The sequence below is a fragment of the Poeciliopsis prolifica genome, unplaced genomic scaffold (assembly GCF_027474105.1).
Source record: "Poeciliopsis prolifica strain line A6 unplaced genomic scaffold, Auburn_PproV2 SCAFFOLD013, whole genome shotgun sequence".
Lineage (NCBI taxonomy): Eukaryota > Metazoa > Chordata > Actinopteri > Cyprinodontiformes > Poeciliidae > Poeciliopsis > Poeciliopsis prolifica.
In genome coordinates, this window is record NW_026562388.1 from 3,433,269 (window position 1) to 3,446,513 (window position 13,245).

The 13,245-nt window shown below is 37.7% G+C and overlaps 1 protein-coding gene across 1 annotated transcript; it reads left to right on the plus strand.

The window, feature by feature from the left end:
• Positions 1-2,110: 2,110 nt before the first annotated feature.
• Positions 2,111-11,015, plus strand: LOC129365614 (programmed cell death protein 10). The gene is made up of 8 exons (XM_055038925.1): positions 2,111-2,239; positions 4,916-5,134; positions 6,182-6,235; positions 7,205-7,322; positions 8,193-8,319; positions 8,825-8,903; positions 9,011-9,093; positions 10,128-11,015. Exons 2-8 carry the CDS (start codon positions 5,045-5,047, stop codon positions 10,207-10,209), a joined length of 633 nt encoding a protein of 210 aa, XP_054894900.1. The 5' UTR covers positions 2,111-2,239; positions 4,916-5,044; the 3' UTR covers positions 10,210-11,015.
• The last annotated feature ends 2,230 nt before the right edge of the window (positions 11,016-13,245 follow it).

The window sequence follows — 13,245 nt, forward strand, 5'->3', positions numbered from 1 at the left end:
ATCAGGATCACGTCTGGATCAGTGTGAGAGAGGATGGAGACGAATCATTCATATAAATACTGTCTGGACACGATTAATAATGGAAGAAGAAGAAGAGGTGAATAAGGCGAAGTGCTACCAGCTAACAGCACAACAGTGGATCCTGAACAAATGGGGGTATCAGGAAATAATAATGAAAGGAAGATAGTTAAATAGTAATGATAGAAATCCATGGGAAAATAACATAAACCTCTGCGAAAACAAAAAGGGGTGGCCTAAAGACAACATGTAAATGTTAATTATTATGTTTTTTTTATATTTTTTAAATGTTTTTATGATGTAAATCGTTTTGAACTGCTGTGTAGCTGAAATGTGCTATAAATGTGATTGGTTGATAAAAAGATCCTGGAATTAAGAAAGAAAAAGCTGATGATCTTTTGGCATTTTTGTTGCAAAGAGATTCAGGAAGAATCCGAATAGTGGTAACAGTATGCTTATTTACAATGTTCACACTCCAGTTTGGCTCCCATTTAAGTTGACTGTCCATGCAATTCAGTAATAGAAAATAGGTAAATAGGTAAGGTATGCATTGGTCTTTGCCCTCGGTGTCACTGTTTTCAGGGCTGTTGCAAGTCCTAAAAAAAAACCAAATTAGCACTCCAAACAGATTTCTATTGTTTGTTAGCGAGTCAAAGGGGAGATTTTATCTCTCTGTGTTGTCAACAATATAACCACTGCAAAAAATCAAAGCTATACTGAAGCTGGTTGATAACACGGTCGGTACTTGATCCAAATTTCAAATCAGAGGGCCGTTTCACCATTCCTGCACTGAATGTGACTAACAGTCGCAAATGTACCACAGAGAACATTTTCTGCCATTTTAGCTTCAATACAAAATAGATGGGAGACAAACTTGAAACTTGTGGCAACGGCGCGAAGCCCTTCCCCAAGAGACAGTCTACAGAGCATTTTTTTACTAACTGAACTTTGACCTTGGTGATGTATTGTCTGTTTTGCATGAGCAAGGAAATTTATACCAAATCATAGGTTACAAAATGGACAGTAAAAGATGAGTACATGGTTCAGTTTTAATGTACGTTCCTCAGATTTAGACACAAAACCACAACTATTCCATATAAATGAAAAATCTCTGCAATGCTGAGATTTTTTACTCTATGGCAATCTAGGTCAGACTACGTGTGTTTGTGTTCATATTGGTTTGTCTGAAGTCTACATGCAAATTGATATCTTATCAAAAGAGATGTATCCATGGTTGCACAAACAAGACAACAAAGCTAAAGCTCCTGGATTGAGCCAACCGTGTTTTTTCTTCTACTTATTGATCGATTTAACAATAGCTTTAAGTCTAGTTTTAAGTATTTGAATGTGTCTCGGACTATATCGACTCTTGCTGACAACGTTGCTAAACTGCTTGTCATGTTCGTTAAGGACCCAAATGTAGAAGTGACTGTGGCACGCACACAGTAATGAGAAGATTTTTTTTTTTTTAATCTGAATGAAGGGATTTGCAGGGACATTTCAACAGATGGAACGGTGACAGCAGCAAAAAGATCCAGGAGTGAACAATTAAACTGCAGAGCTTTAAGTATTTTTCAGTGATAGATGGATACACAGTAATGCAAGAAAAATATTGCGTAATTGCATAATTTTCCAGTGTCATCCATGACAAAAAAAAAAGCGACACTATCAACTCCATTTGCTTGCAGGTTAAATTTGAACGATTCTTGAGCACCTCACAAAATTATATCGATGCCTGCTAAGGGCTTTCGGGTCTAAGTTTTGACACCTCTGGTTCAGGCACAGTATTTCATATTTTTTGAAGTCTGTTAAGCATATATATATTTTATTGATAAAACTATCAATTAAGAAATTGATCGTTACTTCATTCTTCTACAAATGGAGTAAAAAGAGCTTCATTTGTTCTCTGAAGCTCCGTAGGCGCTTTTGGTGTCGACCTATAAAAACCCCCGACATTCTCTGCAGCGAAAAACAAAGAACAAAGCAATAGTCTTATCTTTATAGCACCTGAGAACAGCAACGCCAAAAATGTTAACCATTCGAGTTACGTCACGGTCAATTTAGCCAGCTGATTGGATGACGCATGCTCACACGCAGCATTGGTCCGGAAGATGTCGCTTGGGCCAGTCCTAAAAAACTTCCGCCTTAAGTTGTAAAGAAAACACAGGAGCTAAAAGGCAGTCGACGGGAGAACCAAGCTATTTAAGAAGTCAACCAAAAGGTAGATACTATTACCAGTTAGAAACGAGTCCACGAACATACGCATTAATCCCTCAGCAATTCGTTGAGGGATTTTAGCCCGACTGCACATACAAATATACAAATTACCTAAGCTAGCACGCAAGCTACGTTTCGCTGCTATCATCGATCTGCTCGGCTACAGGCCTCGAGTCAATATGACGAATTAATGGCGTTTAATTTGCTTTGATACACGGCTTATCGTCGTGATTTGAACTGGTCAGAACAGCTTGTCAAGTAAAATAAAATGTCAAACCCCGGTTTTCATTTCGTCTCCCACTTTGTTAGCTTTCCTGTTAGCCAAGTAGCCTTACCCAATATCTGCTTCTGTGTCTATTAGCCTTCTGTGTAGCCCTCAGAGGTAAAGACATCGCGTTAGTTAGCGTTAAAAAATAAACAGAATCATTTATCTACTGTATATGTTCAATGTTCAATGTTTTCACTATATACACCGCGAGTTGGGCGCAAACGCCCCCAAACTAGCATCACTTAGCGTCTTAAGCATTAGCTTCCAGGATTGTCAGTTTGCTGTTTTGCATATGTTTAAATCAGCCCGTCAAAACCAATTCCTGTTTTTTATCATATGGTAATTTTTTTCTTTGTTTGGACGTTTGAGAATGAGGTCATCAGCGAGTGAACCTAGATGTGTGCCACTCCCGTCCGCAGGGATACAAGTTGTCTCTTCCTCATTACTGGCTCGGCATAAGATTGGACAGGGTATTTACTGACAAGAGAGGGGGCAGAATTGATGTGTCTGTGCCTCAAGGGTGGTTATGTCTGCAATATTACACAATAATCAATGTGAATTAATTTGTGACTGTTATGACTGAAGCTTCCTTTAATTAATTCACATCAGTGGGATATTCTCACACTACATACACCCTGTGGAGACAAAGGGTGCACAAAAATTTTAAACGAAAATATGTTCTGTGATCTTTTAAAAGATGTCGACTGTGGCGAAAATGGAAAATATCCAAGCTGAATAAGAATAGTATCTAGAAAGTAACTTGTAAGAATGTGTGGTAATAAGTGAAAATTAAACAAAAAAATATATATTTGTAAATTACTAGTGGATTTTAGAGAATATTAAACTCTTTAGAGTTTAACAAGCTGATATTCTCCAGTTGTAAACAGTTGTTGCAATTCATTTAAACCTCCAAGTCGAAGGTGTTGCATATATGTATCCATCACCTGTTGATTCACATCTAACGGATATCAGAAGATTGCTTTGGGAGTGATTTGTCTCCATCTGCTTGTATGTTTTGTTGCTTTATGTTCAAATTAAGAATTTTTACTTAGTTCAGAATTGGTCTGACAATAAAAGCACAAACAATTATTAATTTTTTTCTGTGAGATGGTAAATGATTCATCCCACAAGAGTTTTATTAGTTGGACCATCTGTTGGCTTACAGACAGTGCTTGTTGTTTACCATTTACAAATATATAACAGGTATCTGAATTTAAATCAGAGAGTACGCTCTGTTGGTTTCTATACGACTGGGTAGTTTTTGTACCACATTAACCCCAATGCCTTTCTTTCAGCCAATACATAGCTGATGGACAGTGTATTACAGTTATTTTATTTTATTTTTTTTGTGGTTAGATGTATGTTTAGGTTTATTTCATGAAAAAGACTCGTCTTTGTAATGAAACCTCTGCATATCTTCATACCAGAAACCGGCCCACGGTTCAGTTACCTGACATCACACCACTCTATATTTCACCATTATTGTTTTCTTCATATTCTCTGTGTTCCAAACTCACAGTGATGTCTCTTTTTCTCATTATTATACAAAAACCTTCCCAAGAGCATCTTGGAGGCGTTTGTTTTTAAAAGCAAACTACAAACTCCTACATTTATTTTGACTATTTAGCTTATTTAGTTGAAGTGTGTCGATAAGTTGTAGATGTTTTAATAGTTTGTATTTTATTCATTTAAGAAATACATTGTTTTTTTATTCTCAGTGTATCAGTTTTTTTGGGTCATTTTTGATTTGATCAAGCACATTTTAATCTTTTTGTTTCTATGCTTACCAACTTAGTTTAGCACTATAGCACTTTTGGCTTTTTATGGTTATTTCCTAAGTTGCCTCATTGCATGATTGTGATTCCTCGATTCTTTATCCTCCATAACTGTGTGATTTATAGCTCTTTTTTTCCTACATCATGTTGTGTGACACTTATTTGAATGAGAAGTGCTGTAGGAATAAAGTTTAACAGTTCAGTATTTCATATACAAATCACCTTGCCCAAAGGTTGTGGCTCCTTACCGCCACAGATATTTGCCATCGGTACTCTTGTGTTATTTGACTCTATTTGAAAGTATTGCGCTTAAGTTTAAAGAGTCGATTTGTCCATTTATCATGTAAAGCATTTTGCTCCAGAAATAGTGTGTTGAGAGTGAATTAAACCGAACAGATGGCGTATCTAACTGGAAGTCTCTGCAGTTTGGCTGTCGGCAGCCACCTGCGGTTGAATAAATATATTTGAATGCCGAGTTACAACTATCAGATGAAATAAATTTGATCCTTTTCATCCACATCACAGCAATCATCATCAGTATCCTCTCACCATGTCAACCCCTTCCCTCTTAACAGCGTTGGTTAGCACATTTGAATTTCATCACTTCTCATTTGTTTTTGTTTTTTTGTCTTCCCAGGCTCTCGTCTCTCTGGATCTTGTGTGGTTTTCAGGGAGTGTGAGTGTGAGTGCGTGCGTGTATGTGTGAGTGTGTCTGAGCTGCAGTTTTCTCTTCACTGTTTTGACAAGAGCTACTCCTCCCTGGAGGATGACAATGGAGGAGATGAAGAATGAAGCGGAGACAAACTCCATGGTATCCATGACACTGTACGCCGTGATGTATCCGGTTTTCAACGAGGTAAAGCATCTGATGGCAGAAGGGTGTCCTCCTCTAGAAAGGCTCATAATCATTATTGAAAGAGAAATGCTTGCATTATGAATATTGTTAGTCAAATATTTTCTTTCATATAAACTAGAAATGAAATAAATCACTCTTATTCATTTGACCAGGTTATCTGGATTTGTTCCAACTCCATATTTAAAAAAAAAACATTGAGTATAACCAAAAATGTTCAGCATTTTCAAACTCTTGATGACACATGTGGGTGGACATAATCTATTGAGTAACTCAAATAACTTAATTACAACACACAATCAAGAGCAGATCCTCTCTGAATGCATTGTTTAATCTGCAGACAGGCTGGGTGATGTGACCTAAAAATAACACAAAGCCTGAATCTGCTTAGTGGCTCTTATCCACGTCCTAAAATGATTGGCAGCTCTTTTTTTTGTTGTTGTTGATCTATCAACAATTTTTGAAAATAGCTAACTGACTTGTTTGCAACAGATTTACCCCTGTCTACAGTCCATGGGATGAAATTGAAAGATTTGGACTTTAAAATATATTTTCAGTGTACAAAGTAAATACAATTGACCCTTTTTGCTTATTGTTTTACATGAACTCGTCAGACTGTTTGTTTTGGTGTCACCTCGCTCCTTCTCTCGCCTGCTATCAAAACAGCCGTCTCGCTCTTGAGTTTTCCAGATGGGCGGTGAATGATGCATTCAGGAGCATTTGGGAATCTAAGTTTACAATGAATGAGATGCAGACAGAAAATTTGACCTGAAAATGTATTCCGGATTAATATATGTGATGTGGGTTTTGTGTCTTTTTGCTTAAGAAATATTCTGAAAGAAATTTAAATGGCTCAGTAATGAAAGGCTGTTGAAACATAAAAGGTTGTATGTCTGTGGGGACTGCAATTTCACACATGCTGGATACCCACAGGAGGACACAACCTAAAGTAAAAAGAAAGCGTGAAGGGTTGAGCTAAGTACCTTCTATGTCCTCCTTCCCAGTTCTGGTTTGGTTCTGATGTGCCTTTCTCTTGTTTTCTTTTTCCAGCTGGAAAGGATTAACATGTCAGCAGCTCAGACGCTCAGAGCAGCCTTCAAAAAGGTAAGCAGATAAAATGAATGTAAACATGAAATGGCAGGATCACACCACGGCCACAGTAGCAACATGGAATGATAGCCAAAGTTTCCGGTTTGCTGTGAAATTATTACATATCTACTTCCATCTAAAAAAAAATTCAGAAAATTGCATTAGTGTGTAATATTTCTTGCCATTTATGTTAGAAAGTGGAACTGTTCACATTTTTTGTAATTTTGAATGATTATGGCTCTTAGGTAAATAAACCAACTCAGGTAAATAAACCAACTCAGAGCCGGTTTCTACGTATGGAAAACTAAATCACTGCTAATGGTTTGCTGGTTAAGAAGGGAAAACATTCTGAAGCATCACTCCAGTGATGAACAACTTCATACAACATCAGTTTCAACCCATCAGCTCCTTATTCAGCTTTAGCGTCATTTGCATGTAATACCTTCACAGACCACTAGAGGTCATGGTAGCTGTTTAAATGCAATTGACTTATAAGCACAAAATGTTAATGATAATTTACAAACATGTTAAATTTGTTTTTTATTTTAATTCCAGCTTATTTTCTTATGTTCCACAATACATTTATCTAGCAATCACCACTATTTCCATTATTTAAACACATAATGAGCTTAAAAAACGCACAAGTTATAACCTATATTATCCTCTTGCCAAAGCATAAATGTGCATTTACTCTCATACACTAAAATAACTCCTGTCTTTTAGATTCCTTCAATAATGCAAAATGAGTTTTTCTCTTTCAATAAGCCAAATGTAGAGAAGAGTCCCTTGCAGCTCTTTCACTACAACCTTCACTGTTTTTTTAAACACCTGATTTCTCTGCTTACTCGCTATTCTAGTGGAATTTGAATAATTTAGTGAAGCCCATCTCACAGCAGTTATTTTTTTGTCTCAGCCAAGAGCGGTGTGTTTCACCTTCCTCGTCTTACTCGCATATTTCCCTTCCCTTACCCGCATCGTTCCCAGGCGGAGCGAGAGAACCCTGGCCTGACGCAGGACATCATAATGAAGATCTTGGAGAAGAAGAACGTGCAAATTAACTTCACCGAATCCCTGCTTCGCATGGCTGCGGATGATGTGGAAGGTAAGCAAGGAAGAAAGTGACATTTTGTGATTCTTCAGCAATTCCTTTCAAATAAATGCAATTGTAGTATTTTTAGAGTTGAACTTTTCTTTATATAATCCATCACTTTCGGATTCATATTTGTTGTATTTTGCACAGAGTGAGCTGGATGATGATGCGGTTGGTGAACTGCAGCATAAAATGACCTCTTGATTTTAAAAAGTCTCAGAAAACAACCTTTAGAGTCTAATTGAGCCCCTGTGTGCGTTTTAGAGTGATGTCAGAAAGAAAGCCTTTCCTGTTCTGCCACATAAACATGTGGACTTTGCTGAACTCCAGGGGGACTTTTGTTGGAACTGTGTTTTTTGGTCAGATAAAAGTAGTTTGGGATATTCAGCACCAGTGATTCAGATGGGGCATTTCCTGCTTTAGAGAGTAGTTGGTCTGCCTCAATCTAATTTTAGTTAACAGACAATGAGTAAATTTGAATTATGAATATAAGTTTGCTTCATGGAAACAAGGCAACTTTGAACAAACAAACACATTTTTGCACTAGGATGAGGTGATTATTATTATTATTTTTAAATCTCTGTCAATATAAATGTATTTCGCAAAACTGCAATGAAAACTTTATTTTTCGCATCAAGCCTTATTGACAGAAAAGACAGGATTTGATTGGAAGATGATGGCGCGTCATGTTTTCAAATGACTTATTGCATGCGATTTTAATTGTGTTTCTATTATTTAATAGAAACCCCACAATTACCAAATTCCGTTTTGTTTCCCCCCCCCCAACATTTTTCAACAATTTCCGACGTTTTGCAGACATTTGTAATGGAAGCGCAGCTTGTGGTTGTTTGCTGAAGCATCTCTGAACCTTTCCTCCTGCAGAGTTCATGATCAGTCGGCCTGGGCAGGAGTTCCAGGACCTGAACGAGAAGGCCAGAGCTCTGAAACAGATCCTTAGCAAAATCCCAGACGAGATCAACGACAGAGTACGGTTTCTACAAACTATCAAGTGAGTGCACGCCGCCGGCATTTTACTCCCATTCAATAGAAGAAAATGTTGCAATTATTGCCAGCATATTCCAAATGTACATAAGCATAAAAACCTCCAGTTTTTTTTTTTTTTTTTTTTACATTGGTTTTAGTGTTGGTGCAGAGCAACTGGTTAATTTTTAAAACCTTCAGCAGAATTGTTCAAATGTCACCAAATGCTCACCTTGTTCAGCTAATGTTTGAGCAGTGGAACAAAGTAATGTTTGAGCAGTGGAACAAAGTAATGTTTGAGCAGTGGAGCAAATCCATGGATTATGGGTTTTGCGCCAACGTTTCCTGAAGCCGATAAGTATTTTGCAGTGCAAATTTACATTTAGAAGCCATTTGCTTGATTATTTCTGATCCAGCTTTCAGCAGCAGCTGCCTAGCTGAAAGTTGGGAGGCTGGAAAAACAAGTAAAACACTCTTGACATTCAGACAATGTTTAATCTCACGTGTCTTCATCTGACGTCTTTTGTCCACAGAGACATAGCCAGCGCCATAAAAGAGCTTCTGGATACAGTCAACAACGTCATTAAGAAATATCAGTACCAGAATCGCAGAGTGAGTAACGGCTCTGGTTCTGAACTCATTCGTTGAGTCGTCCCTCTGTCTCATCGTCCTTCTGTCTCATCGTCCTTCTGTCTCATCGTGTTTCTCTGTCCTCCAAGGCTCTGGAGCACCAGAAAAAGGAGTTTGTGAAGTACTCAAAAAGTTTCAGCGACACCCTCAAAACATACTTCAAAGACGGAAAGTGAGTCCCACACAACATGCTGCTCCAGTCAGCAAATATTCATACTGCTGTAGAATGATTTACATGAAACAGAAAGAACTCTAGTTTCAGGCTTTTAGTGATGCATTTAAACTTCTCTCTTTCTTTTTTTGGAGGGATCAATATAGTTAAATGATGCGAGTTCATTTTAAAAGGAGAAACAAGACTCAGCGTGTTCAAAATTGCTCATTAAGGCTCAAATATTTACATATTTCCTAAACTCTTTGGTTAAATGTCTTTCCATATCGAGATATATTTATTTATTTAAGCTTGATTTAAACAGACGAGACAAAGAATCTCATTTTGACCTGGCAGTGATGGGCAGCAACGTAAAACCAAACGGTTACAAATATAAGAATGACTTTCACAAAAACTACCGAAAAAACACGTATACAATGCAATTACTGAGACGTTTTTTTCATTTTTAAGTTTAATACCAAAAACATGGTGTATATCATTACTGCCACTCATCACAATATGAATTACATGACATTCCTAATGTCATGTTTTTTTTTAAATCAATAAAATGAGTGATCTTAAAGGGCTGGTAGTGCCAGAACGATTTGATAAAATCGCACAATTGTTTTTTTTTTTATATCTCTTTGTCAATAAAAATCACCATTTTTTTTGTGGAGGTAATTTGGAAATATTTGCAAGAAATTTTGAATGGTGGTAAATTTGTGTTTCTCATGATATAAATCACGAACTTGATGTCAAGTAAGTCTGAGGCACCAGGGGAGTTCAATTTTTGTGGGAAATTTTCATCAAACTCACAATTATGCATTACAGTAAAAAAAAAAAAAGCAGGGATGTGGTGATTTTTGGGTAAATTTCTGGAGGGAATGATTGATGTAATTTGGCAGCGTACAGTTAAAAACCGCTTTGATTTGATTTGAAAGATAAAATATGAATACAGCTTGAATCTTGGAAGTTTTTATTTGCTTGTCCCTCTGGAGTTTAAAGCCGACGCGTTCGGCCCACCGTCAAATGAATGAACAGCGGCTTTCTGTTTCCAGGGCAATAAACGTCTTCATCAGTGCAAACCGGCTCATCCACCAAACCAACCTCATACTGCAGACCTTCAAGACCGTGGCCTAGCCCGCCCGCAGAGAGCGCCGAGTCCCCACCTCCCCCGTCCCGTGGGGAGACACTGCTAAAGCGGAGGAAGCTTGACGAGCGCCTCGCCCATATATGTAAATTAGAGTTGATTTTAAGGGTCGGGGAGGGGAGGGGGGTCGACTTCATTGGAGTCGAGATTCTAGATTCCAGTTCAAAAGACTGAAAAGTGCCATTTGTTTTCTCAATGAGGATTTTCCAGTCTTGAAGTGGAACTGAAGGGGCCCAAAGACTTTGGTTAAATTGATTTTATTTGGACAGTTTTAATTTATAACCCTGTTCTTGTTTGGGAGGTGGTGAGGCCAGGTGTTTATGAAAAGACTAATTGCCATTTTTCTAATATATTCATGATGATCATTTTACTTTTAGCTTGTCAGTCACGACTACACGTCTGAGAGAGCACATTCGATTAGGGGTGCGTCTCAGCCTTCTTTACTGGTTTTCTCTTCTCGCCTCCTCTTGGTGTCATTTTGCCACGGTGTGTTTGCGCAGGGCTGACAAAAATTGGTCGCCCGGCTGCTGGGTGGAAACAATCGCGAGGAGAGGGAGCAGTGTTGGACATTTTGAGAGGCAGACTCAGATTTTGTTTCTCGCTATCAGAAGACAGAAAGCCAAATTACTTCCAGCACTGTGTGCGCCTTACAAAGTCCTGTAACATTCCCTCCTCTCAGAGTGTGATGAAGTGGAACTGGTCCCTGCTGTTTAAGGGGATGTAGAGAGAGAAATTAAACTTCTGTATTTAACTAATGTCTGGTTGCAAATGTTCAAATAAATAGTTTCCAAATGATGATGTGGCTTTGTTCTCTGCGCTTCAGTTAAAAGTTGCGATCTTTGTCCTAATTTCAGCGCACTGTTCTGCTTTTGATCTGAAACAGATGCGGGCGTTTTTTTTAAAATCCGATGTCTCGCTTGAAGGAGTTCTGACCAAGTTGCAGACATTTCTGCTGGACATTTTGGACCAAGCACTGTCCTTATTTCCTCCAAATAGTCTCACATTGTTTTTTTTTTATCAGTTCACAGAAAATGTCTCCAGGAATTGAGCTTTTGTCCACTCTAGCACTTGTTTTTCAGTGCGACGCACTGAAAAATGGTTGAACGTATTTTAAGTCCATTTTCTTTGCTACTGCCTAAAAATTCAAAATAGCTTAAATGTGAAGTGTTTTCTTTTCACCGGACGCCAATAAAATAAACTAACGGTATTTTATTGACATAAAGTAGAAAAGAAGAAATTATAGATCTGAAAAGTTGGTCTCAGACGTTAGAGTTAGAAAAAACAAAACGTGTTTTATATAGGAAAGGATAAAACTATTATCCACTGAGAAGTTATTGATTCTCTCTGGGACACACACATAGGCCTGTCACGATAACAGATTTTGCTGGTCCATAAATTGTCTCAAATATTATTACGATAAACGAATATTGTTTGAAGACCTTTTTACATTGATTTAATGGAAATTATGTAATAATACATGCGATTTCCTGCCAAAGATAAATCCACTTTACTTTCAAAAGAACACTTAACACTGGGACTGATACACAAGGGAATCCCTAACAGCTGACACGGTGCAACCCGAAGTCCAGCAGACATCGGAAACAACATGAATGTTTATTCAACATTTCGTGCAAAGAAAATATAAATAACTAGGGGAGAAGTTGGAGCGAAATTACTACTAGAAAACCCGGTTACCTTTCAGCTGTTCTTCGTTAACGTGACATGAATAGGTTATAATGATTTTCATTCAGTCAGACTGACACTCGCCACATGCATTGCAGGTAGATTGTAGTAAGGAATTGATTAATGCACAGTTTCAAAGTTAGTGAACTGGACTTATTATTTTGTGTCCATTGTTGGACACAACACGGTTCGATCGTCGGCTGATGTGTCTCTCAGGTTTTGATAATGAGTCGACAATCCGCGACATCAGATCGTGCAGCGCGCGCTGGGCATTACACTAAGGAAATAAGGAAGAGAGTGGAGAGCACCGGAGTTGAGCCTTTTTTTATTCAATGTCAGAAACAGTAAGAGAAAAAGGCAGGAAGAAACGATATAGACGATAATTGAAATGACGTCGATAGTTTTAATTTATCGTGCGATTAATTGATTGATCGTTTATCGCGACAGGCCTATAAACACACTGTATCCCAGAGAGAGAAGCAGAGATGTTTATAAAAGGAAAAATAAAAAAAACAGCTTCCTGTCTCTGCCACAGATCAGATTATAGTTCACTGATACATGGAGGTTTATCACAAAAGAATGCAGAGACGGCAAAAAAAAAACTTCCCTCTGTGTTGCAGAGGGAAGTGTTTCCCAAAACAATTTTCTTGGTAAAAGAAAACTGAACAATTTCCTAAAATGTCTTTATTCCATTGTGGGAACAGGAGCCCCACCTTTTTGTTTTCTTACACTCTGGAAACCTCTGCTTTCGACCTTTGTGTGAGGCAGGTGTACAGATTGAGACGTGTGAATCAGCCCAACTTGAGCCAGGATTTATCTATGCAACCTGAGAGCCCAGTCCTTGCTGCTTCAGGGTTTTGTTTTTTCTTTTTCATTATTAAAACATAATTTTCCTGAATAAGATTCAACATTTCCCCCAGAAAACTTGGTCGTCCTGCTGGTTGTTCATCCAGCAGCCTGTCAGGTTTTTGACTTAAAAAACTGTAACAATTATGTTAATTGTCTCAATTGACATAATTGTTACAATTTGTCAGTTGTTGACATAATTTATGTTTGTCAATAATTATGTCAATTAATATTGACATAATTATTATGTCAATAAACATAGATAATTTATGTTTATTGACATAATTTATGTCAATAAACATACTTCCAGGAAGTTTTCAAATGATCTGCAATGTGATCTCGAATGCAGATCCTTTGTTCCGCTCCGCAGAACAAATAACCCCGGACAACAGAATGTTATTTTCCACATGAAGTTAGAAAATCCAATAAAATTAAGAGCGACAAATGCCATCAAAACTTAAAGTCACTTGACAGTATCTTACAATTTTTCATCTGCC